Source organism: Osmerus mordax, chromosome 6 (assembly GCF_038355195.1).
Source record: "Osmerus mordax isolate fOsmMor3 chromosome 6, fOsmMor3.pri, whole genome shotgun sequence".
Taxonomy (NCBI): domain Eukaryota; kingdom Metazoa; phylum Chordata; class Actinopteri; order Osmeriformes; family Osmeridae; genus Osmerus; species Osmerus mordax.
Window position 1 is genome coordinate 11,978,270 of NC_090055.1, and position 25,427 is coordinate 12,003,696.

The following is a 25,427-nucleotide window of genomic DNA, read 5'->3' on the forward strand; positions in this document are numbered from 1 at the left end:
GGTGGATGTGCGGGTGTGTGCACGCGTGCTTGGATGGGCGTGGCCGGTGATGGGGGTGGATGGGGGTGGCCAATGAATACCCAGCATCCTGAGAGAGGAGGTGGTGGTGGTGGGGGTGGTGGGGGCATAACGAGGCTGTATGACCCATTTAAGGCACTCCCTCACCAGACACCCCGTCTGCGGCGCCGGCCTGGTCCTGAGGGTCCGACTGGGGGTCCCCATGCTCGCTGGCCCCAGGAAGGGGGGGTGACATGGAGGGTGAGGGAGGGGGGCTGCCTGGGCTCGCTCTATCCCTGAATCTTCCGATGACATCGGCTTCAGCCTGGGGGGCAGTGTCGTCCCCGCTGCTGCTGCTGTTGTTGTTGATGACGCAGAAGGACGAGGAGGAGGAGGAGCTGAGGGAGCGGGCGTGGCCCAGGCGGCTGAACATGCCCCCTGCTGAGGTAGATAGGTCGCCCGGTTGCTGGCGGGGGAGGTCGGCTGAGCCTTCGTCCTCCTCCAGGTCGGTGAACTGGTACACCTCCTCCTGGTCTGCCTCCAGCTGCCGGAACCCCTTGGTCACCACGCCCGGCCGGGGGTCCAGGAGGCCTCCCAGGTGGGGCTGAGCCAGCTGCTGCCACTGGTGGAGGGTGACAGAGCCTGGAGGGGGGGGAAGGAGGAAGGGAGGAAGAGGGGAGGAGAAGAGGAGGGGGAAGAAAGGGAGGAAGGAAGAGAGGAAGAAGGAAGGAAGGAAGGAGGGACGTAAGGGAGGGGTGGGAGAGGGACAGCCAGGGAAGAACAAAAAAACGAGGAAGAGTTAGACGGAGGAGGAGAGGGAAGAAAAGAGACACATTTTAGAACGGCTATATGCGTCACTAAAACGTCATCCTGAAAGCTGTGCATACTATACAAACTCAATGATTATACAATACTCATGGCCATGGCCTAAATTTAACTTGCTCTCTGTGATATCCAAACATGGTTGTGCATCATGAATGGACGGGAGACAGCAATGTATAGAGAGATGGCCGTTACCTCTCCACCTCCACTTGTTGAGCAGCTTGAAGCTGTGCCATGGCCAAATATATAGGCTGTTTATACAGGCGCTCACATACTCATGTCTACACAGCAATAAATTCAGCAGGTCAAAGATATCAAAAACATTCCCACCAGTATGCCCCCTGATGGCGTGGCCTACTTTTGCACACACACACACATGCACACGCGCACACACACACAGGGCAGCCTTTGTATGGCACCAGGCATTGATGAATATGACATCAACATCCAGATATGCGACATGGGTTTGAGTGAAATGTTTAATTTAGGCTTGATATGAAAGAGTTACTGTGCAGGATAAATATTCAATTCTGCTGTCGAGCACTGTGTGTAGTAACTTTATATTTTCTGCTTAATTGAAATAAAGATTTGTTTTGTTTCAAGTCAAATGGTTACTTATTAGCAGGTCAAAGACTAACTTGGCCTGATAGAGGAGGTTAAGAACAGGCACAATACAAAGGAGAAAAGAAGAAGGTATGAAAATTAGTATATTTTATTGAAGAGCTATTGAATATAAAACTGACAAAAAGCAAAGGAGGAGGGAACAGAAATAGGAAAAAACGAAAATGAAGTAGGAACTCAAGAGACAGGGTTAAAAGACCTTAAATACTGTTCGAGCAGAAACAAAACCAGACTGGGGAAAAACATGCAAAATATGGATGTCTTGACAAGCAACATGATAGCCAAAGGAAGAAACTAAATCAAGGAAACATAATGGTTTTGTAAATACCACACTGAACCAACCATTAGACTTGAAATAAAACATACTGCTAATTCGGCTTTACCTTAACGTTGTCCCATTTCCCCAGACCTGGATTAAGCCTAGTCCTAAAGTAAGAGAAACATTCTCGATTGAAAAAAAATGTAGTCTAGGACTAGGCTTAATCCAAGTTTGGGAAACTGTGTCCATATGCTGTTGACCCACAGCTGAACTGTTAATGGTGAGCAGAATAACTATGGCCACCAAGGGGCAATAGAGGGCTAAAGATAGACTTGGTTTACTGAGTCATCCAGTAAGCTTGAAGTACAGAACAAAAGTGCTTGTACTATATCTGTCATGACTCCAACACACTCTAGTTGAAAACCGAACAGCATAAATAAATAAAAACTATGTATGAAAATAAATATTTTTAGCATTTAGGCATAGGAAAATGAATATTCCATGAGGGTCAAGATGAAAACCCTCCAGACAGTTGTGTACTCTCTGAGCAGTATGCTGGTGTGTGTGTGTGTGTGTGCTGTGGTGTTCCTAGGGAGCTCCAGACTAGATCTCGAACCAGCAGCGCGGTTGTGTGTGTCTAAAGTAGAACGAGTGCTGGCAGGAGAGGCTGCCCTCCTCCTGATTCAGCAACCCCCACAGGGAGTCCACCACCAGCAAGGGGAGGGGCCTGGGGGGGCGTGAGTGGCCGTGGGCGGGGCCGGGGCTCAGGATGAGCAGGTCACCTTCCAGGGGCTTGACGATCTGGAGCTTCTCGGGCAAGTAGGAGCGGGCGCCGAAGGAGTAGCCCGACCAGCCGCTGCCCAGGGAGGGGTGCGAGCCCAGCGACATGATGCTCTCCGTGGGGGTCATGGAGCCGCTGAACAGCTCGCCCTTGCCCGCCAGCTCCGCCAGCTTCCTCTCTCGCTCCTCCTCGAAGAAGCGACGCTCGCTTATGTAGTTGTCCCTGCGCAGAGACAGGCGCCGCAAGGCCGCTTCCAGGTCCTGGCTGCCAGGGGTCCCCGGGGTGCCTGGCTTCTTGTTGGAGTCCTCGGACCTGGGACACACACACACACACAGACACACACACACACAGACAGACATACACACACACACACACACACAGGAAAGAGACACAATAAAAAATTAAAAACACAACATGAGTATCACAGCTGGTCTCCAACATCATTATTGAACACAACATAACTTGGCTTCCATTATTCAGAGAACCCCTGTCACATTCCTTGCTTTTACAGCATCATCAGGGCAACATTATCTCTTGAATAGCACAATGACTTCAATAAGTGGGTTTAATGTTTCCCTTGTCAAACATTTCCAGGTTGCTAGTGGGAACTCAATAGTAACAGTAAACTACCTCGAGGGTGGCTACTGATAGCAGTGTTTCTCTGTGCTTAGCAACCCCGGCTCTGTTCACACAATACAAAGACCGCAGGCATGTTATATGTTGCTAAGCTAGGTTGTGTTTGCCGACTGGCAGGCTTTGTCAGGCATCAGAGACGGAGACACTGGAACGACCCCCCAAAGCGTGGCATGACGGATGCAGGAAACCAGAAAAGAGTCTAAAACTGTCAGAAATGAAAGGATGTGACATGGAAGAGATGGAGACATGGGAAGGATGGCAGGCATTTATATGACATATAAAATCAGCCAACCAGCCAATCAGCCAGCCAACCAGCAAGAAATCATCCACCCATCCTACCCGTTGTCGGGTGACTCCAGTATGATGCTGTTGGTGCGGTTGTCGATGATGACGCCACCTCCGCCCTCTCCTCCGTACACGCTGGAGCGCGGCGTGCCCACGCTGCTGGAGCGACCCGACGGCAGGCCCGACGTCTGATTGGATCCCGGGATGTTCATGGGGGACGGGCCCTGGGAACGCTGGCGTATCTGGTTGATGTTTTTCACCGTCTCGAACACACGCTTGGGTTGGAGCCTAGACATGTGACGAATGACGAATGCAAATGTTTATGCACACACACACACAAATTATAAATAAATAATGCTCTGTGACACTGGAAAAACCAGCAGTGTATACTCAAACATGACAAGGTCATCTGCACATTGTTGCAACAAACAAGAGTCACAAACAGGAAGTGGAAGGCTACTGAACCTACTTTTGCTCCTCTACTTCCGGGTCATCCATCTGTAGCTCCTTCCTCATAGTCCCCTCGATCTCAGCTGCCAGAGAGTCCTGGGAGAGAGAGACAGGTAGGCAGACAAACAGGTAAATGTGTGGGGAGCGATGGTGTGCGTGAGACAGACTGCGATGGCAAAGCAGAGGGTCAGGCGGAGACAAGGAGAGTGCACTCTGTGAATGAATTGAACCCAGCTCTTCAAGTCTATTTGTCCAGAAATCCTTGGGACTCTAACACAACTTTATTTATCCTTCACAGACCAAACACAAACAAACTGGAGGCTTGAGTTGCCCTAGAGACGCCATGCTTGTCCTCCAAACACCTTGGACCTTTGGATTCTTCCTTTCTTTCTGTGTCTCATCTACTGAACGGTTACCTTCTTACATTTAGTCATTTAGCAGCTTATCCAGAGCGACTTACAGTAAGTACATTTACATTTACATTTAGTCATTTAGCAGACGCTCTTATCCAGAGCGACTTACAGTAAGTACAGGGACATTCCCCCAAGGCAAGTAGGGTGAAGTGCCTTGCCCAAGGACACAACGTCAGTTGGCATGACCGGGAATCGAACTGGCAACCTTCGGATTACTAGCCCGATTCCCTCACCGCTCAGCCACCTGACTCCCTATTCTTGCACCCCATCTCAATTCTGTACGTCGATGTGTCACATTTGATTATTAACTATTGGTATCAGATCTAGAGAGCATGATGCACCTAGACATGGAGAAGGTCCTCGTCACTGCTGTGCTGTATTCGTGTTACAGATACACCCGGTGCTACACATACCTACAATGGACCTGATACTCTCCCTTTCACTCTAAACAGCTCCCCTCCCCCCTCCCCCCCCCCTCAACTCTTCTTTCCCACCACATGTGGTATAGCCCTAGACACTGGAAGTGGCCTGGTGCATTTTCAGGAAGGGTCTCATTCCCCTCTTACACCCCCCCCCCAGCCCCTCTCACCATGGGGAACAGCCCGAGGGAGTGGAAGCGTCGCGGCGTGCTGAGGGGCAGCGTCTTGTTCCGCAGGTTCTTCAGCTCCTCCTGGGCCTCGTGGAGCATCTCCATGCACTCGGCATACTTGTCCTCCAGCTCTCGCAGCTGACCCACGAAGTGACCGAGAGGGAAGTTCCCCAAAGCACACACAGATATTTATTTCAGAGTTTAGTTCGGCTTAATTTAGTTCTAATGACATGAGATGCAGCCAAATAGTCCCAAGTCTTGTACTGTGTTTGTGGGTACAGTTAGACAGAAGTGTTTAGGTGAGGCTACAGACTTATTTCACACCATTAGCATCAGTGGTGAAGTGAATGATGCGGTTGGCCTCCTGTAGTGCAACGTGAAGTCATCCCTGAGGTGCTGATTGTGAGAGGGGTTCTCATTAAATAACGCTTATTGTCCTGTGGGTGATTAATGGGGAAGGCAGTGTGTGTGTGTGTGTGTGTTTGTGTGTGTGTGTGCCTACCTCTGCAGTGAGCTGACGTTGGGCATCCTTGGCAGCTCCTAGGTGCTGTGTGAGTTCTTCATTCTCCACTGCATACTGCACACACACACACACACACACACACACACAGACAGTCAAAAGGGAGATTCACACACCAGAATACTTCACCTCACTGACTTCAAAGGCATTCTAGGAACCAAGGTTCTGGGTTTAATTCCCACTGGGACCACATTCTGCAGTCAATGCACAAACACCATTAAAAGTCCCCCAGGATCAAAGCATCTGCTGGACATGGTAGGCATACTCCATCCTCCATGACACTGGTCCACTCAGCCAGCATTCAAACTAAGAGAGTGCTGGGGGAGTACCAGACCCTCCTAAAAACATTCAGGGACCCAACATCCGACAAAAGTCTAACTTGGGGGATGATAAAAGTGTTGCCCATTACTGTTACCCACCCCCAACCCACCATCCACCTCTCAAATGGACAATCTGGGTCCAGTACTCACCGATTTGGCCTTCTTCTGTAGGTCTACGATCTGGGAGAGCAGGTGCGTGATCTCCTCCTGCTGGCGAGATGCGTCGTCCGTCTTCTTGGCCAGCTCCTCCGCGATCGACGAGATCTGCAGGTTGGCGTCCTCTGGTGGGCGAGCAAACAGACCGGCGTGGGCAAAAGTCAGGGTTTCTCTCAAAGAGGATATTGCTTTTCTTTACGTACAAGATTTATCCCTCTACGTAAACCCCTGTGGAAAGCCTTTGTATTTTTTGTGTGTAGTTTTTGTTAATACACACACATACATTGTGTACTGGGACTAGTACAAAAATTACCTCGACAACCATGGTAGGTGTGTGTGTGTACAGTATGTGTGTGTGTGTATGTGTGTGTGTGTAACTAACTCACTCAGCTCTTTGACACAGTCGTTGACCAGCTGTTGCTCTTTCTCCTCGTACGAGATGGTCTCTGTCTCCAGGTGGTTTGCCTGATGGTGGAGGGACAGAAAACACAGGCCGTGATGATGCAGGGTTCGAGACAATTAAACTTTGCAATACCAAATGGACAGAATTAAATGTATCTCCTGATACTGATACTGTACTGTAGGACCGTACTGTAGGACTCTGGACCGTACCTCTGTCCACAACACACTGTTCTCCTCTGCCTGCCTGCCTGTCTGTCTGTCTGTCTTTCTGTCTTTCTACCTGTCTGCCTGCCTGTTTGTCTGTACCTCAGTACGTAGCACGATGTTCTCCTCCTCAAGGTCTTTGAGTTTCTTCTGCAGCGAGTCCAAGGGGAAGAAGTTTGGCACAGACAAGGTGGCATCATGGTGGCGAATGCTGTCAAGTAGACACAGGAAGCATGTCAGACACACGAGACACACAGCACATCAGTGTGGGAGTGCATGTGTGTGTGTGTGTGTATGTGTGTGTGGTCCGTAAAGGCACAGCTGGGGTGTACAGCATGCATATCTATTATTCATGTGACTTGGATGGATGACGGAGAGGATCAATGTTTCTCCACCGGTGTAACAGAACCTCCTGTGTCTAGAGGCGTGACAAAGTCTTCCCACAGACCCATTGAACTACACCTCCCATGAGCACACAGTGAGAGAAGAGAACTCGTGAGGCCTTGTGTGGAGATGTCCATTTCTGCTCCCGAGAACTACAGATCCCAAGAGAACATTGTAGGCAAGCAGGACTAACAGGGGTGAAGGTGGCTGATTCTGAAACAAATTAACTACATATCCCATGAGCACGCAGTAAGAGAGCCGGACTCACGGAGTAGAGGTGGATGATTCTCCCTCGCTCTCCTCTGCTGCGCTGGTGTAGAACTGAAGCAGCTCATCCTTCATAGACAAGTCATGGCGAAGTTGAGACACCTGCAAACAGACAGAGAGAAAGAAAGAGAGAGAAAGAAATTGAGAGACAGAGAGAGAAAGAGAAATAGAGAGACAGAAATAGAGAGACAGAGAGAGAGAGAGACAGAGAGAGAGAGAGACCGAGTGAGAGACAGACATAGAGAAATACATAGAGACGGACAGAGAGGTTCATATTTGGTTTCTTTAAGTCAGATAAAGACATACTGACATTCACACCCAAACACATTGATGCACACCCACCTCCTCCCGAATGTGCTCCACTTGCTCCTCCAGTAACTCATTTCTCTCAGTGAGCGTTTTGTTTTTCTTGAGAAGTGATTGGCCGATGCGGGCCGCTAGCTCCAGATCACGCTCTTTCTGCCATAGGACACAGACAAAGACTATTGGTTGGAAGAGGTCCAAGAGGCACGTGATTGGTTAGAGGCAAATCCAAAGGGGAGGTTATTGGATGGTTTAAGGGATGGTAAAAACCCAGGTTGATCCCTCAATAAAGCCATTGGCTTGGAAAATGGAAAATTGAGACAAGCCTATACTAACAACCGGCATTAAGTGACATGGGCAGAAGTCACAGTTTGGGCACCATGCAAATCCATCTTCTAGAAACCACACTAAAAGAGAAGGTTTCTGAGGGGTGGAGCTATTTATTATCTGTTTATTATGTTCTTTAATGCTCCCTAAGCTGCCATCAACTTTGAGTCATATGTCTTTCCCATGCAAAGTGGCAAAGAATTTCATCAGTAATCTTCAAAGCGCGATTTGAATATCAACCGGTCCTGTGCAAAGATCTCCGCGAATGACAGCGCTCCAAGACATGACGACAAGCGCCGGCGTTTCATAGCGAGACAGATACACAGCACGACAAACAACACGGATCCTCTGGTATTCACCTCACCTCGGACCTTGCACCTTTAAGAGTGCTGTTGGCGCTGTGGCGTAGTCTCTTACCTCTTCCAGCAAACGAGTGACGGCATCTATGTCATTGTATGTCTTCGTCATCTGGCCCACTCTTTCTGCACATAGAACTGCAGGTGAGGGAGGGAGGGAGGGGAAGAAATGTATAAGGAATGTGTACAGTGCATGATGTACAGTCCACAACCTGAGGTTAATCAGTGGTACACAATTAGACTGTTATGAATAGGGCTTTTACGTCAATAATGTGTTTACTGATGTCACTTATGCAAAGATGCAAGAGAGAGAGAGAGAGAGAGTGCGAGCGACAGAGATGTCACCTAAATAGGCGAACATAGCTTGACTGCCATCATGAATGACCGCCATCAGTATGTTAACACTTCTCCTCAAATCATGGCCAGCTATTCCACAGTGATGCTGAACTCCACAAAGACCCCTCAATCAGTAAAGCTGAGAGCAGTCTAGATCTTCTATGATGGTTGATGTGACTTGGACCATAGTGACATGAGGACACATCCAGTAAAAGAGCTGACAGTTGTATACTGAACCTTATCCACTACTGTTTTTCTGTTCAATATGGAGGAGTGAGGCAATTGCCTTGACTAACTTGATAAATATTTCCTACACTTCTTGCATTCCTTAATAGGAGAAACCACATGGAGCTGTTCTGTTTATTTCATAACCAGTAATACCAAAAGAGCAAAGAGTGAACTCTCTCCACCTCTTTATCTTTCCATCCAGAGTTTCTTATCTCTTAAATGAGGCGGTGATAATGGGATTGGGTTGCCAAGGCCTCAACACACACACACACATACACCAAATGACACACCAGACCAGGTAACCCATAAAGCAACTCAAATCCAATCTTGACATACAGTCCTTGAATAAAGGAATAAAGAGAATAAAGAGCCGGCCGTCACCAGACGGCCGGCTCTTTATTCTCTTTATTTCTTTCTCCCTTCTCTCTGCAATGAGGGGGTATTTGTTTCCTTGTTGTTCCTCTCTTCTGAGGTCCTGGTCCCTGCTCCAGCCCCATTGGAAACCATGTAAATGGAGGAGACTGGTGATGCAAAGTTGCTATTTACATGAGCACCGAACACAAGAAGAGAGTTTGCATGGTACACATTCGATCTACACATGGGCAAACAGCTCTGGCATGTACTTTGATATGAAGCCATAACCGTTGTCAACATGACTCCACCGACAGTAGATAGCAGTGGGAGGAAAGTCTTCTTACACAGCTATTCATAACCCCTCCAGGTAACCATATCACAACAAGGGTGTAGACCTGCTCTCCAGGGGTGCGTCGCCAGCAGATAGAGGTGGACTACACACAAGAGATGACACACATCACATTTCCACGTATATGTGTGAGCTGATACAGTGGTACGGCACAGTAGACATTGGAGCCAGTCAACCAGGGTGTCAGTGGGTAGTTCGCTGTTCCCTGCTCCCAGGGGAGTACCTAGATACCACACACACACACACACACACACACACGTTGCTTTGGATTCCGTGTGGTGACACCTAACCCCAGGTAAAGTAGAGAGGAGTGTTGGGTTGTACGGATCTTAACTTTCCCACCGCTGATCCATTTCAGACTACAGAGCGGCAGGGTTGAGACTGCACCACAGAGGCAACTTGATGCCCTGTCCTGTTTTCGCATAAAGGTAGTCATTAAAGATAAGCAAAAGATTACAACCCACTGGAAAGACCAGCACACATTCCGAGGGCTCTCTCGCATGGAAGACAAAGAGAGTCCATCAGATATACATAATTACCGTCAACTTAAATGGTTGGTTGAGTTCAAATGCAGAAAACAACCACAAGCGTAGAAATAAATAATACTTTGAATGCCTTACGTCAGACACCATAAACAAGACCTTTCAATAAAATATATTTTTAATGGAGAACAGAGAAGGCGATTGAAGTAGGAAGGTGAGGATGGCAATGAGCCTTGAGTGTTGTCTGTCTCCAGTGGGATCGAATACCTGCCTGTCTGCTTCTACTAGCACACAGGAGTCCTGCCTTCTAGCACTGCATGTTTACTCTCAACACACCAACATAAACGCACACACTCTACCTTCATATACCAGTTCACCTGCCGTGGCCGCGCAGGACAATGCGTCTTACAGAACACAAGCAAAGGTTGAAAAGGAACTATTCTGTTATATCGCTTCTTAATCTGTTCTGAAACATTCCAGTTCTCGTAGACATCAGCCATTGCAACGTGCATACTTCCCTGGCAGACTGCCAAAGCCTTGATGAAACATTTATTGGAAACTCAGACTAAATTTGTACTATGGCACAACTGTATTCCGTGTAAAACTAATTGAGCTACATAGAGGTCCATGAACAACAATGAAACTGGAACCAGTCACGGTAGCTGCTTTAAACATGGAGCAGTGAAGCATCCAAGCACTGAACTACCAAAAAGTTACCTTCACGCAAAATAAGTTGCTCTTCATCCTCCTCCTCCTCCTCCCCCTCCTCCGCACTGTGACAGGATCCAGGTGAGCAGACATACTCCAGGCTCTCCTCGGAGTTATCAAAGGGTTGTTCCATCCCTAGCCTGGGCTAGCAGCGCCCTGCAAGAGCCTGCTCTCGCAAGTCCAAAGCCATAGCTAGGTATGTGTGGGAGTATCTGGGACTGTGTGTGTGTGTATGTGAGAGAGGGAAATATCCAGACTGCATCTACTTGTGACACAATCCCCAACAGACAGCTGATCCGGCCACTCCCTCTGTATCTCTCTGGCCTGCGGTTGGTCAGGGCACAGCCTATCCTAGCACAGAGTGCAGGGCAATTCCCTGATTATTTCAGAATATTTTATAACTTCATCCTCACATCATACGATAGCAGTCCTGAGCTGAGATAGAGCAAGTAATGTTTTCATATAATGTCATAATCTTTAATCCTCAAGCCTCAATCGTTTTATAATACATCTGCTGCCCTTTCCCCTACCCCCCTGCTCAGGCTGAAATGGTACCTTCCAGCAGCCACTCTCACAAACATTACAAGGTGGAGCACACAACAATACAATCCACCTGTGCCGTTTACAGGGTGGGGCGTAAGTACAGTGAACCCTACAGGTGACTAAGTTTGACCATGCAGAGCCTACTCGAATTAAACTCAGATAAAACCATATAATGACATCTACAAAACTGTGACAACAATTCTGATAAACAAGAACAATGAAACAACTGTAACTCACAAATCGATGTTACCTCAGATATTTCACATGGCTCTTTAAAGTTAGAATTCAGAACTGCTCCCTCTAATCATCCCAGGGCATATGATTGCTGTAATTGGATTCACTGTACTATACATTCCAGTAAACCCTGGACATACAAGTGCTTGTATGGGCATCCTGAATGAGGTCACATTCCTATGGAAACTAAACTAAACACAATACAGCATCCCCCAAGCTAGGCACAATGGCTTTAGCTCCAAACACCCCCTACCCTCCTCCACACACACACACTTTTGCTTTCCACTCCTTTGTGAGGACTTCTGAAGTTCCCAAGTGCTGAAAGAAAAGTCTGCTCCTACACACTCACACCTCATACACACACGCACACGCACACACGCGCACACACACACAGTGGTGATTTATGAAGAACGGAGGGATGGGTGGAGGTTTTCGGAGGTTGCCTTTTGTTCTAGGGGGAGAGGGGGAGTCCAGTGCCAGCTTCATGAATGGTGTCTGTTCTGGGAAGGTGATCAGTATTCTGATGGACACTCAGCCCGGCTGACCAGCAGAGGACTGGGACTGATGCCCAGCCATTCCCCGAAGCCAGCTGCCGTCGTTGGAAGTTCTTGGATAAAGGTCCTTTGGCTTTAGTTGTCCTCTATATATCTACTCCAGTCACCCAGGTTCTCCTGTCCCCATATCTCCCTGTCTCTCCCAATGGCTTCCTGTCTCTCTCCATCCCTCTCTGTCTCTCCTCATCTCTCCCTCTCTTTCCTCATCTCACTGTCTATCCTTGTTTCTCCTCATCTCTCCCTGTCTCTCCTCATCTCTCCCTGTCTCTCCTCAATCCTCCTCGTCTCTCCTTGTTTCTCCTCATCTCTCCCAGTCTCTCCATGACTTTTCCTGTCTCTCCATGACTCTTCCTGTCTCTCCATGACTCTTCCTGTCTCTCCATGACTCTTCCTGTCTCTCCATGACTCTTCCTGTCTCTCCATGACTCTTCCTGTTTCTTCTTGTCTCTCTGTCTCTCCCAGACTCTGGTCTACAAAGTGTCCCTGGTGTCCCATCTCCCTCGACAACCTGACAAATATCAATGACCTCGATATAACGCAACCTCCTTCCAGTCTAATTTTAGAATGAACAGAAGGCGAGCCTTTTCTCTCTTACTATTGAACTGATCCACGCACGCACGGCTCCTACACTGCACCAGTACGCACATCCACAGTAATGATGTGTTACATAAGTGAATGAAAATGGAAAGATACTTGTATTGGCCTGTTCGCTACATAATCTATGAGGAGAGATGGACCAGGTGATGGAAACCCTCCTCGAATCTTACACAACAACGGATCACATGATGAAATAGGCCAATCCCTTTTCAGATATATAACCTATGAATGCGATCAAAGGGATTGAACACATTCTACATCACCCCTGGCTGAGCGTAGGTGAAACGCGTTCGATGTTCAGTCATAGATTAACTCAACAGCTCTATAGGAGCCGCAGAAGGATGCAGACTGTCAGACTGAGCTGGTAAATCATGTTAAAGGGCCAGATTGTGATATAACCGAACAGTGTCACATGACTGCTCAATGCCTGTGTCACTGACACCCAGGCTAGTGTGAATGCTGGGACCATGACAGAGGGGGTTTTCTTTTTCTTTCACCCTTTTGACAATAATAGACACATTTAAGAGTTTCGAACATCCGCTTTCAAACAATAGGTAGCTGTTTTCTCTGAAGAAACCAGAGAATTAGACAGTTGAAAACATGCACACACAAACTAGTTCCCGTCAGTCCTTGCATGGGTCATCATCTAGTCCTTGTACTGTTAGCATGAGCCTTCAGCACCGTCAATGTTCTTGTTGTACCATAATTCATCTTTGGTGACAATCAACACCAGAGCAACTTAACAACACACATGCTAGGTATGTAGCCATAGTAACACCATCTATTGCCCTGAAAGTGTGACGCTGTCTCCTCTCAGCCCTTCCTCAGCTGAGACTAACTTTGTATGTGACACCTGTTATGACACCCAGCCATCACCGCCGTGCCTAGCCCCCCAGCATGGGACTGATGCAACACAGTGAACAGAAGATGGGAGATACACAGCCTTCTACACAGTCACTCACAGCCTCATAACCATCTCCCCCCCCACACCCACACACACACATCATCATGCACACATACCTGACTACTTCTCACATAAATGAAGAGGCAGCTCTCTCTTTCCTACTCAGGAATATGACCGTGAACCTGCTACTGCAGCAGCTTCTGGCTCCCAAACGGAGCTCAGCCCCACCGTCTCACCGTCAGTGCACTCCTCATAGTACCAGTCCAGCTCATAGTAGTCAGCCTCCACAAATCTCTGCTTGCGTCTCTGCATCCTCAGTCTCCTTCAGCCCAGAGGCGCTTCCCCTCCTGTCCCGAGGTCGAGGTCATGAGCCCAGCTTCACGTCCGTTCATAACCATCCCAGAGTTCGCTGGCTGTCCGACGCTACGCAACACAGGACACAGCATCCTACCCCTGGTACCCGGCGTGAAGGGAGAGAGAGAGAGAGAGAGAGAGAGAGAGAGAGAGAGAGAGAGAGAGGGAAGAGGAGGAGGAGAGCGCAGCCCAGTCACGGGTTTTGCAGCAAGCTGGTTGCTGGTGACTTGCAGGTTGGATCACCCAGGGGGAGGAGCAATCCGCAGCAGACAGCCAATCAGAGCTGCGCCATGTGAGTGGTGGGGTTCTGTCGTCAGCTCAGCCCTCCCTTCCCAGAACGTCCTTCTGTGCGGTTGCCATGGAGACTGCCTCCTGGCTCTGACTCTGTCGGCATGTGAACACAGGCTGGTGCTGCTGGTGGATGATGCTAATGCTAGCGCTAACGCTGTTGCTACAGGAAGGGCAGTGAGTTTATATTTACAGACACTATCTAAACACTGGTATCATGCTTAAAAAGACTTTGGTAGCAGCTAGAGGTCAGAAATAAGCAAGGTCTCTCAATACAAATCCAACATGAGCCAACAAAATGGCATACAGGGCAATGTGTTCAATGCAGCATGAGACCCTGTGTGTATTTAAGACACCTACATATAATGTATAAATAGGTTAATAGCTGGTAACACCAAAGCTAATTAGTCACCATGTACAGAAATGAACATCAAGGTGACTCACTGCTTTGACGCAGCTAGCCGAAACAACCTCGACTCCTTCAATACACAGTCCTTCCAGGCGAGGCTGGAAGGCTCCACCCTTTCGATATCCTAATAAATCGAACCAGCCTATTAGGGGAGATCTCCCTGCGTGGATGTATTACTGCTGGATAAGGCAGGACATACCTTTGCTTCACAGTCACATCCGCTCGCAGACCAAAGACAGCTGACTCATCCAAATACCCCGTCACTATCAGACTCTCTAAAGCACACCTCATGTCTAGCAGAGAGCTCTGTCACCTCAGATACCCTGCTATTGATTTCCATGGTGGATTGACTGATGTCATTTATGGGTTTGGTGAAAGTTCAGTGAGTCAGCTTCTATAGGATGTCTTTCTACAGGAGTAGAGTATGAAAAAGCAGTGGGTTTAAATGGTTTAACTAGAGATGTTTAAGGCTCATCAACTCAACTTGCCATTGTTGGCCTTAATCAACAAGCTCTCAGGGATTAGTGCTTAAGACTCAACGCATTAATCCTATTCGATCATGGGTTGCAAAATGTCATCCTATCAGACCTTGTGTTTGGAGGTTGCATCATTCAGAGAAGTAGTGTCAGAAATGGCAACACTGAATCAATTGACCAATCACGTGACCCCTTGGCCATGTTCAGGCCAGTTCTGATGACATCATGCTAAACACAGAAGGGTAACATTACCAAAAGATCTGTGACTAAAGCCCAATACATTCATGATATTAACACCTCACAATAAGTCTCAAATATCTGATACAACTACATTTAAAATCCTTGAGTAAGGTATGCATTCCATATAAATAGAGTCTGTATATCCAAATAGGAAAACAGATTGACATTATTTCAGCCCAAATATGACAACAACATAACAGACTTAAAAGAGATCAATGCCAATGCCAACCCTACTGGGTCTGTTGAAGAGACTATTTCTATCCAATTCAGGAGCAGAGATTTGCTTCATTGAAGTGTAGATCTAACTTATTATTAGATCATCAAATGGAAATATAATAGCCAACAGGAAGTTTATAATTAATTTTTTATCATAATTTTATATTTACATCCGGTTTCTTTTTTCACAGACGGACTGTAACGTAATCAAGGCAAGTCAAATACAGATTTAAGGTCAAAGACAAGGGCAGCTTAGTGTGTGATTAGAACAGGCTTTCCAGCGAGCTGCTGGTCTGACAGACACACACACACACACACTCGCACACACACACAAACACATTGTGAGACAGACGTTGAAACAGTCGTCTCTATACCAACCAGCAGACTGGCAGAGTGTCGCCTGGCGCTAGGGCCCAGTGGGTATGTTTGCTGTGGCAACCAGACCCAGCTGTCTCTGTAACACCCTGTTTGGGCTCAGGGCCATCAGACAGAGCTCTCTCTCTCCCTCTCTTTCTCTCCCACTCTTTCCCTCTCACTCATTACCACCATCTCCCAGTCTCTCTCCCATTCTCTCTCTCCCACGCTCTCTTTCTCTATTTGTCTTCCTGGTTCTCTCATTGTTACTTTCTCAGAGACTGCACGACTGACCTGCTGTATTTGTGACCTTGAACAGTAATATAGTAGGAGTCTATAACATATATTAGAAGAATTCATTTAGCTTCGAATTCTGATTGACCTCAAATATAATGCTATTTAATTAGCCTACATGGCACACAATACTCACATATAGTTAATAATTTTGGGCATTCCAGGAGGGCAAATCCTCCTGTTACTGATCTTTTTTTTTTTTTTTTTACCGAAAAGCAGACAAAGTACATAATCTAATTCATGAAACGTTGTTCCAGATACAGGTTGCAGATACAGGCCACCAGAGGGAGTGAAGGAGCCGTCAGCTCAGTGCAGACTGAAGAGCCAAATCAGAAGACTTTTGGCCCTTCTATAATTCTCCAGGAATTCAACCTTTCTTCATCTCCTCTCTTGAAGTCACCCAATCCCTAACACGATCAGATAAGTGTAAAATCTCAACACCAACCTGACGTTGGCATTGTCAGACCGGTGGTTCCACCAGGGGGAAGAGAGAAAAAGATCTTAACATGATTCCAAAGAAAGGTATCTACCGCTTAACCAACAGCCAATGGGGGGGGGGGGATCCAAAACAAACAAACAAATAGGCGAACAAACAAACACAACCAAACAGGTGTGCTGGTCACTTACGGAAGTACTTCAGGGTCTCCTCGATCTGCTCCACGCTGAGGTCCAGGTTGGTGTCAGGGGAGAGGAGGGGCGTGTGCAGCCAGTCGTCGTGGTCATAGCCATAGATGGAGTCTGCTCTCAGCTGGTAGTGGGGCAGCTGCTCCTCCAGGAGACTGATGATCTCAACCTCTGGAAGATCAGCACTGTTACACACATCTAGAGGAGGGAGGGAGGGAGGGAGGGAGGGAGGGAGGGAGGGAGGGAGGGAGGGAGGGAGGGAGGGAGGGAGGGAGGGAGGGAGGGAGGGAGGGAGGGAGGGAGGGAGGGAGGGAGGGAGGGAGGGAGGGAGGGAGGGAGGGAGGGAGGGAGGGAGGGAGGGAGGGAGGGAGGGAGAAGGGAAAGACAGAAGATGTAAAGATGTTATCATCTAAGAATATATTGGATGGCAGTCTTGCACACACACACACACAACTTTTTCAACGTATATCCTTGTAAACTTCTTCAACTCATAATACAACTAAAACAAACATGACACCGATTTTAAATACAGTCACAGAGTTTCCTTTGTTGTATGGTCATATTCTGTAATGAGTGTGTAAACCAAGCAGTGTTTCTGAATCCTCTGTACACGTCACAACATAAAAGGCAGTGAGTGTATGAGGACACCAACTGTATTTTTGAGGAACTACACTGTGTGTCACTTTTTCCCCACTGAGTAAAATGATTTGTTTCCAAAGTACCATCCTGGAACTGTAAAAAATACCAGTAAAAAACTAATTTATTTTAACTACCTGAGGTAAGCAGGATAGTCAAGCATCTTACCACAACTTTCCGCCATGAGATATACTAATCCTTTCAACTCGGAATCCAGATGTCGACAGTGACAAACAAAAAACAAAAGAAAAAATAAATATATAAAAACACGTCTGCATGATAAATTCCCATGGAGTAAAACATCTGCCTGCGCTGTACGTTCCCAAGTCCCACAGGCAGCTTTCCTACCCAGATGCCGACAGCGAGGGTAGGAGCACTATGTTGCAGCGTGTACTGGGCTGGAGCTTGTATGAGTCTCAGCCGATGGGAATGATTCTCTCCACTTCCTGTGAGCTCACCAGAGGGGCTGTGCCCTCGAGAATAAAGAAGTCAGTGAAGCTGCTTTGTGCCCGTTCGGTTTATTCTGTCTGTCCGTCTGAGGGAATAACAACATCTCTCTCTCACTCTCTTTCTATCTCTCTCTCTGACACCCCTCCCCTCTCTTTCTAACAATGCTGACCCTGATAGCCCCTAATCCAGACAGAATGACTAGCTATGCTGAGACTGGCAAACTGACAAACCCACACGCACACACACATGCAAGCACACGCGCACACACACACGCCAGGATTCAGCAATCAGAAAGAACGTGTAACTACGAAAATAACAAATACTACACGCACACCACAACAAGACGCGGAGGGAAGGAACAACACTTCTAATGTTTGTATCTCCTCATTTACAATCGGTAAAGGCAAGAGTGTCACCAGAACAGGGGGGGCTTGTTTAAACACCAAGTAAGGCCCCTGGAGAAGGTACAGCTGCAGGTGGTCAGAGCGCTGACAATCGTTCCTGCTTCGTATTTATAGTCCTGTGAGAGACAGCTGTGTGATGATAAAGCTAGCGAAGCCAGTCTCTTCTCCTGCCCCTTTAATACCTCTATGCTCCCCCCCCCCCTCCCCGAACAGCCCCTACCCCACTGTCCTTCCTGTCCCCTCTACTCCACCTCACCCCCCCCCCCCCTTCCTAAAAACACATACACACAACCAACACCCATAGACCAGGGATCAGATTCCCCCCCTCCTCCTGAAGCACAGGGGGAATCAGGCTACCCAGGCCACAGATCAGTACCAGAGGGACAGCTTTACCACCTTTGATGTGAAACAGGAACCTTTGTCTTCCAGCTGACAGACGATCTAACACACTGGCTAGTAACAGGTTTTGTGTACGTATCTGTTTGCGAATGCAACGTCCACACAGTGGAATGAAGGACATCAGTGCAAAGAATAGTTTACTAGCCGGGACTAAAGTTGAAGAAGTTGAAAAAGCCTTCTTAAAAGCACTTAGCACTTAATACACACAAACATTCACTTTGTATAACGGTAGAAGTTTACAAGGACTGGCCTACAGAAAGACGACATACATAAACACGCAGGTAACGGGCCTTCAGATCAAACACAGGCTACTTTACCGCAGGTTCAAACAAGCCCATAGCTCACTGTGGTCGACCTGCTAGCGTACTATACTAGTCAGTCCTGGACAAACAGCCTGGCAAGGACAGGCTCTACATCGCTTCTTAACCTGCTCAGCCATGTGTGTTAAAGGGACATTTCACCAGATGAGCTAGAACAGAATCAGTAATTAATTTGCTGAACAAAAGCTATTTGCATAAGGCTGTATGTATCTGCTAAGCTTATGTATATCCGTTGACCTCAAACCTTCTGTTGTTATTGTCCTCAGTAAAAAGTACACGACGCTAGCACGCTAACTCTAAGGACATTCTGTCACTAGCCATCCTCACAACCGTGTCACTCGGAATGTCCCATTTACTTTTATTGTGAAATATCAATAAACCAGAAACAAGGCACAGAGCCAAACATCGGATGTTCAAACTACGGAACCGAAATGAAAACTTGAAACAAACTTTCAGGCTCTGTCAAAACCTAGTGAAAACCTTCCAGGCTTTGGAAACAAGGACAGTACCAAATAGAGAAGAAAACATTTGATAAAAAAGTCCTGGCCTAGTGTCCGGCTCAAAGTCCCGGTGTCCTGTACTCACTCATGGTGCTGCAGCCCCTCGTCTCCTCGCTTACATTCTCCACTTCGCCAGGAAAGGGCAGGGGCCAAGAGGAGCCAGAGGGAGTGGGAGGGAAAGTGAGCAGAAAGAGGAGAGAGAAAAAGAATCAAGAGAGATTCGAGGAGCAGGGAGAGGGAGAAAAAGTACGGAAAAGTAAGTGAAGGAGAGAGAGACACAGAGAGAGAGAGAGAGGAGAGAGAGAGAGAGAGAGAGAGAGAGAGAGAGAGAGAGAGAGAGAGAGAGAGAGAAGAGAGAGAGAGAGAGAGAGAGAGAGATGAGAGAGACGAGAGAGAGAGAGAGAGAGAGAGAGAGAGAGAGAGAGAGAGAGAGAGAGAGAGAGAGTGAGAGAGAGAGAGAGAGAGAGAGAGAGAGAGAGAGAGAGAGAGAGAGAGAGAGAGAGAGAGAGAGAGAGAGAGAGAGAGAGAGAGAGAGGAACTGGAGTGAAAGCAACACTGTCCACTCTGGACAGTCATGGTTGGCATGCCAGTGACGGTAGTCACATGTGGGGCCCCCTCCGCCTTCCCCCTTCTGCCCTCCCCCCTCCCTCATCTCTCCTACCCCCCCCCCCCCCCCCCATCCCAACCCTCTCCAGTCCCAAAAGCACCACCCCAAGCCACCAGAACCCCCCCCCCCTCCCCCTCCCTCACATACACACACATACTGTAGCCAGTGCTAGCCTTGGCTGTAGCCCCTCCCTCCCTGTTCCTCTATCCTGCCGCCAGAGTCTAAACATAGCCTGGCGGCCTTCTGGCCCACAGAGAGAACATTTCTGCTGGACCAACCAAGCCTAACCTAACCTCACCTAACCTAGCTTTGTCCTTCTCATCATCTCAGCACCCTCCTGACCTGCATACACAGTCAGGCAGGAGGCTCAGGGACTGAATCACTTACTGTAGAAAGCAGCAGACCCTATACCTGCTGAAATGCATCTGTGGCAGGTACAGTACTACTGTACACTACTGTACTTTGACCTAGAGGAGAGGATTGACTGAGGGGAGGTTCCACAACACAACCAGGATGTTAGCTGTAGATGGTACACACAGCTTCCCCCTACTGCTCCAGGCTGTCACCTGTAAAGATGATTCCGGACTTGTGTGTGGATATTTTCCAACACGTCTTTGTAGCATTCTGCTAACTCTGGCTTCCACCACTGACACTTAAGGCTGCCACAAAGGACAAATGTCAGAGACGCGCTGACGTGAAACAGGAGGAACAAACATTTTTAACCATCCACTACCCATTCCTCATACACAACAGGCCTGTTCCATGTCATCAGAGCAACAGCGTAGCTTGTCTCTAAACTATCTATTTCATGTCTATCTCAGTATAGCAAAGTTACGATTTGTGTGAAACCGCCTGTGTGAATCACGCCTAAGGAGATGCCGGATGGTGTGTTGGCCACCGGCCACGAAAGATATGCAAACATGGCTATTCCACACGTCAACAGTGATGGGGCAGGCAGCCGCGTAATCTGATTCAGGCTGCGTTCCGCCTCGACTCATCGGCCGATGGTAGGATGTAGAAACAGAGCGACAGCTGTTGAGATGAAATGCGAGGCAGATCGTTTGCCCTTCCGCGAGACTACCAATAGGTTCTGTAGATTGATAGGACAAGCCTGTTAGTAGAGAAAAATAGGCCAAATGACTGTGCTAGCCCTCAGCATCTGCTCTACAATCACTTGTGCATATCTGGGAAGACTGGGAAAATGTACAGTTGAGCCACAAATGCACTTGGCCTATTAGAGGGCATTCAGATGTATACTAGCCAATCACAAGGTAAGGTGAGCTGTAGGTCTTCAGCAAGAGTTCCAGGCCTGGCACATGTCCACAGTCATACAGGCACTCTCCTAGACAGCCGCCCACTTGGCCCCACCCACAGCACCATGGCAACAGGGTCCTACAAACTGGGGGCTGGTATGTTGGTCTGATAGTCTGGTCTAAAGAAGAAAACTTAAAAGACAGGTATCTAGTGTTGCTTGTTACAGGACACACGACAGCCAAAAGCAGTAGGACACACAAACATTTGTATGAAAAACAAAGAGTAAAGAATTTAAAGTAAACTACAGAAGGTTTCACACTGATAGGACATCAGCATTGCTGCTGTGTCTAGTTTTAGGAGTGGGTAGTGGCAGATATTTTTATGTTTCTTAACCTAACTAAGAAGGAAGATAGTCTTGCAGCTAGCCAGTGCTGTGAGTCACTCAGTCCTAGAGTGAATGCTTTAGCTTACTGGACTAAGGTGCAAACAAGACTCCTTATTTCTGTATTGATCCACCAACAGACTGTTTCCATGGAAATATGGGATTGCGTGTATGTGGGATTGCTTATGTGTGTGGTTAGGAAAACTGCCCATCCTGAGTAGACAGAATCATGTGGTCTGAGTGTGTCGTGCACACAAACACTATCTGGATCTCCCTCTGACTTGTCTGGGTTTGTTCAACATTTGAAACAAATGGCTGCCACAAACGCACGCACAAACATGCCAAGGTAAACACAAACAAAAACATGCAGAGGAGTATCGACACTCAGAAAACTTGTTCGAACAAACAACCGTTAAAAGTCTTACCCAGGAGAGTCTAAAGAAGACAGAATCACATCCAGACAACTCTTATCCATTCAGATTGTCAACAAGAAGCCCCTCACAAGAACTTTGAGTTCATTGAACATGCCAAAAGTTAATATTTAGTCCCAGTAGGGGAGGTCTGAATACACAAAAACACCCATCTGAGAGCAAAAAAAAACATGCAAAACCTTTGTGACTTTAATATGCTCTATGAATCTCACAATATAATGGTGTAATCTTGCACACGGAACATGGATTAAAAAAAACTTGTCTTTAGTAGGTTGTTATTTTAGCTTAACTTCTAACTTTATTGTGTACTTGCCTTTGTTTTTTCCTAACAGATGTATATTCTGTGTGAATACATTGAGAGCACAGTGCAAACCAGATCCCTTGTATATGTACGGCCAATCTGATATCTATTCTGGGTGTGTTAAAAAATATATACCCTCTGGAATGTAGTGGAGTACCTTAAAGCAACTAAACACAACAGGGAATCCAAATACAATCTTGTTTACTCAGTATCAACTGTCCTTCCCTGCTGACCAATGAGCATGTCTTCATTGAATGACTCAGTTCTGTGACTAAACATAATTTGTCATATATACTTACCCTCAAATTAAAATGTACAAAGCAAAACCTCCATAAAATGGAGTCACATCATTACTGTAACTACACTTCTCCTTGGGGAAATAAGAGTTCCAGCCAGTTTAGAGTTACATCACAAGCAGCTTTATATTCTCGTTACCAAACATCCTCCATCTACCTCATCAGTTTACATCACCACCAGGAACCATGGAGAATTACAGTCTCCCATGGCAACCGGCAAAGCATGTGCATGGCCCATTGGCAACTCCATTCAGTTCTTTGTGTTCATTCATGCTCTGGGCTCGGCCAATCAGAGGAGACCTCCAAAGGCTGAGGGCGAGGCATACCCTGGCCCCAGAGTGACACTGTGGGTGAATCCTCCTCTGTGAGGGAGGGGGGGAGGGCTCCAGCTTATGTAGGAGGCCTGACAATGGGAAGCGAAGAGTGAAGAAAATCTACCTGCAGAATACTGAGAGACCTAGAAAATCATATCCCCAAGATAATCGCTCTGGATAAGAGCGTCTGCTAAATGACTAAATGTAATCAAGCAAATGACCTCCCCCATTCAGAGACTATCAGTCTATGGTTGTTCTATGACGGGTAGCAGTCGCCAGCAGGGGGCAGCACTGACCCACAGCTACCCAGAGCAGCCTGTTCACACTGGACACACATGGCAGGTCTTCCGTGCCCTTCAGCTCACTCCTACACAACACACTACACTTCAACTAGACAAGTGTTGATCCTTCCCATCGACTACCTAAACGGAGTGATTACAATCAACACTCCAGCACCCTGAATTTGGCCAAAACGAGGATGTTCAGAAGAGCCTCTCCCCTCAGTCGGAGGTTTGAGGAAGTGTCCACATCTACGCTGCCCTGTGGCCTCCTGGGAGTTCTCATGACAGGATGTGACATCATCAGGTTACCCAGAGGCCAGTTTCTCACCACATCCACGCTGATGCCGTTACTCCCCTGCAGCTTGTGGCCTCATTGCAGCCTACTCCAAACTCCTGCCTTGAACAACACACTCCCTCTGTTGCTGCCTGCTGCTTTTTTAGCTAGCCTCCAACCGGCCTTTCAGAGCTGGGACACAGTGGAACAGCGGAGCACAGGCCATTAGGAGCGAACTGACAGGTACAGATCAAATGGGACTGTAGAAATGCCCTGGGCTAGGCTGGGCTGGGCAGCTTTCAGACAGACAGCTGTGTGTGGCTCGTTGATAACTCGACAAAGAGACAGCTGGGTAGCAAACTGTCCCTGCTGATCTGTGCTGTCACATTTTCACTGCCCAGACAGGCACATGCATACAGTACACACACATTCATTCATTTATTTGAACAGATTGACAGAATTGTGAGTTTTTCCCACTAGCTCCGTCTCCTTGCTTAAAGCTTACAGTACCTAGTGAAGTTTCCTTGCAAGCATTACTAGACAGTAGATCCGACTGCTACAGTCTATTGGGCTGACTAATGTACTGCTGAGAGTACCGGACTGACCGAGAAACTTCCAATGCAGATCAATCTGTCTGTCTGTCTCAGGGGTGAGAAATAAAACATGAATGAGTGAAAGGGAGTCAGAGAGAGATGGTAAAATGGAATGTGTGTGTGTGTGTGTAAAGGAGAGGAAAACGGGGACTGTGAGAGAAAAAGACAGAGGAGGGGTGACACTGCCTAATGCCAATATCCCTAAATCATTTCAGGAATCTCTGTGGGTCTGTCTGTGGCTTGATTATCTTGAGGATATTGTACAAATTAGAAAATTGTTCAGGGTCTTGCTCAGAACCCAAGGACTTGCAGTGGCGCATGTGATGTTGTTTGGATGGATCTGTTTTAATCAGTATAATAAGGAGGAAGGTACACAAACAACCATTTGTTTAATAGCCTACGGTGTAGCCCTATACTGGGATTGACAAATTGGCAATATATACTATATTTATATATACTGTCACTTCGAAGCTAACTTTTATATTGCTATAACAGTGCAGATATGGCCGGATGAGCAATGCTGATTGAGGCACAATAGTTTGAATCAGCTTCTTTTAAAGGTTTTTCTTTATGGATGAAATTCTGATTAGCTAACTAACAGCAAGATGATATGAAGTGGATACTTTATAGAGAACCCTGAATTATGTCTTTACTGATAATCCATGTTGATGCACAGTTATATTTCTGCAGTTATATCTCTAACCGAACTGTAAAAAGGTTTTACCTGTGCACACAAACTCAGTGCAATTCAGTTAACATCAAATCTACTACAGTAACCAACATCTTAATTGCCGGCTGCACCACAGACTAGTTCTTAATAAATAACAAAACATTTGATTGTTGCCACCTCTGGCTTGTCTCTGAGAGACTGTGTTGTGTAGGTGTTTGCATTGCTTAGGTGTTTGTGGTGTTTCAACGTACCAGTGATGGTCCCGGCATCCCGATAGAGAAAGGCGTCCAGGGTGATGTCCTGGGTGCTGGTTTCGCTCACATACTGCTCCTCATTGGAGGGTCCACAGGAGGGTCTGGGGGGACGAGCTTGGTGGTTGGAGCGTTTTCTGAGGGGCGGGGTGGAGGCAGAGGACGAGGTGTGGTGTTGTAGAACTGGGGCGTCCAGCTTGGCTGATGTTCATAGGGGGGCGCCAGGTGCCATGGGCGGGGCAGAAGGTGTCTCTGAGGGGAGCCCACCAAACACAAACCCTGGACCACACAGCAACACACTGCAGTAGATGATATCAAACTCCACCAGACCAGATCTTGAGCAGAGAACCTAAAGAAAAATAAGAAAACACAATTAGAACCAGGCTAAAGCCCTAACCGTTTATCACGATATGATGATGCAATTTTAA

At 47.4% G+C, this 25,427-nt stretch overlaps 1 protein-coding gene across 4 annotated transcripts in view; it reads right to left on the minus strand.

Annotated features, from left to right (window-relative positions):
* Nucleotides 1-25,201, minus strand: part of trak1a (trafficking protein, kinesin binding 1a) — a 30,399-nt gene extending 5,198 nt beyond the window's left edge. For 2 of the 4 annotated variants that reach the window (XM_067238683.1, XM_067238685.1), the window contains exons 1-14: nucleotides 19,431-19,606; nucleotides 16,640-16,834; nucleotides 8,154-8,230; nucleotides 7,449-7,565; nucleotides 7,108-7,208; nucleotides 6,558-6,666; nucleotides 6,236-6,314; nucleotides 5,844-5,974; nucleotides 5,356-5,430; nucleotides 4,854-4,991; nucleotides 3,871-3,947; nucleotides 3,456-3,689; nucleotides 2,482-2,792; nucleotides 166-639 (exon numbers count right to left, since the gene is read on the minus strand). In XM_067238683.1, coding sequence (XP_067094784.1) covers nucleotides 166-639; nucleotides 2,482-2,792; nucleotides 3,456-3,689; nucleotides 3,871-3,947; nucleotides 4,854-4,991; nucleotides 5,356-5,430; nucleotides 5,844-5,974; nucleotides 6,236-6,314; nucleotides 6,558-6,666; nucleotides 7,108-7,208; nucleotides 7,449-7,565; nucleotides 8,154-8,230; nucleotides 16,640-16,834; nucleotides 19,431-19,434 — 2,122 coding nt within the window. In that variant the 5' untranslated portion in view covers nucleotides 19,435-19,606. Of the gene's footprint in view, nucleotides 1-165; nucleotides 640-1,534; nucleotides 2,793-3,455; nucleotides 3,690-3,870; nucleotides 3,948-4,853; nucleotides 4,992-5,355; nucleotides 5,431-5,843; nucleotides 5,975-6,235; nucleotides 6,315-6,557; nucleotides 6,667-7,107; nucleotides 7,209-7,448; nucleotides 7,566-8,153; nucleotides 8,231-16,639; nucleotides 16,835-19,430; nucleotides 19,607-24,999 lie in introns of those variants that run through there. The other 2 variants (XM_067238684.1, XM_067238686.1) reach the window with 2 other exon arrangements.
* Between the last annotated feature and the right edge of the window lie 226 nt (nucleotides 25,202-25,427).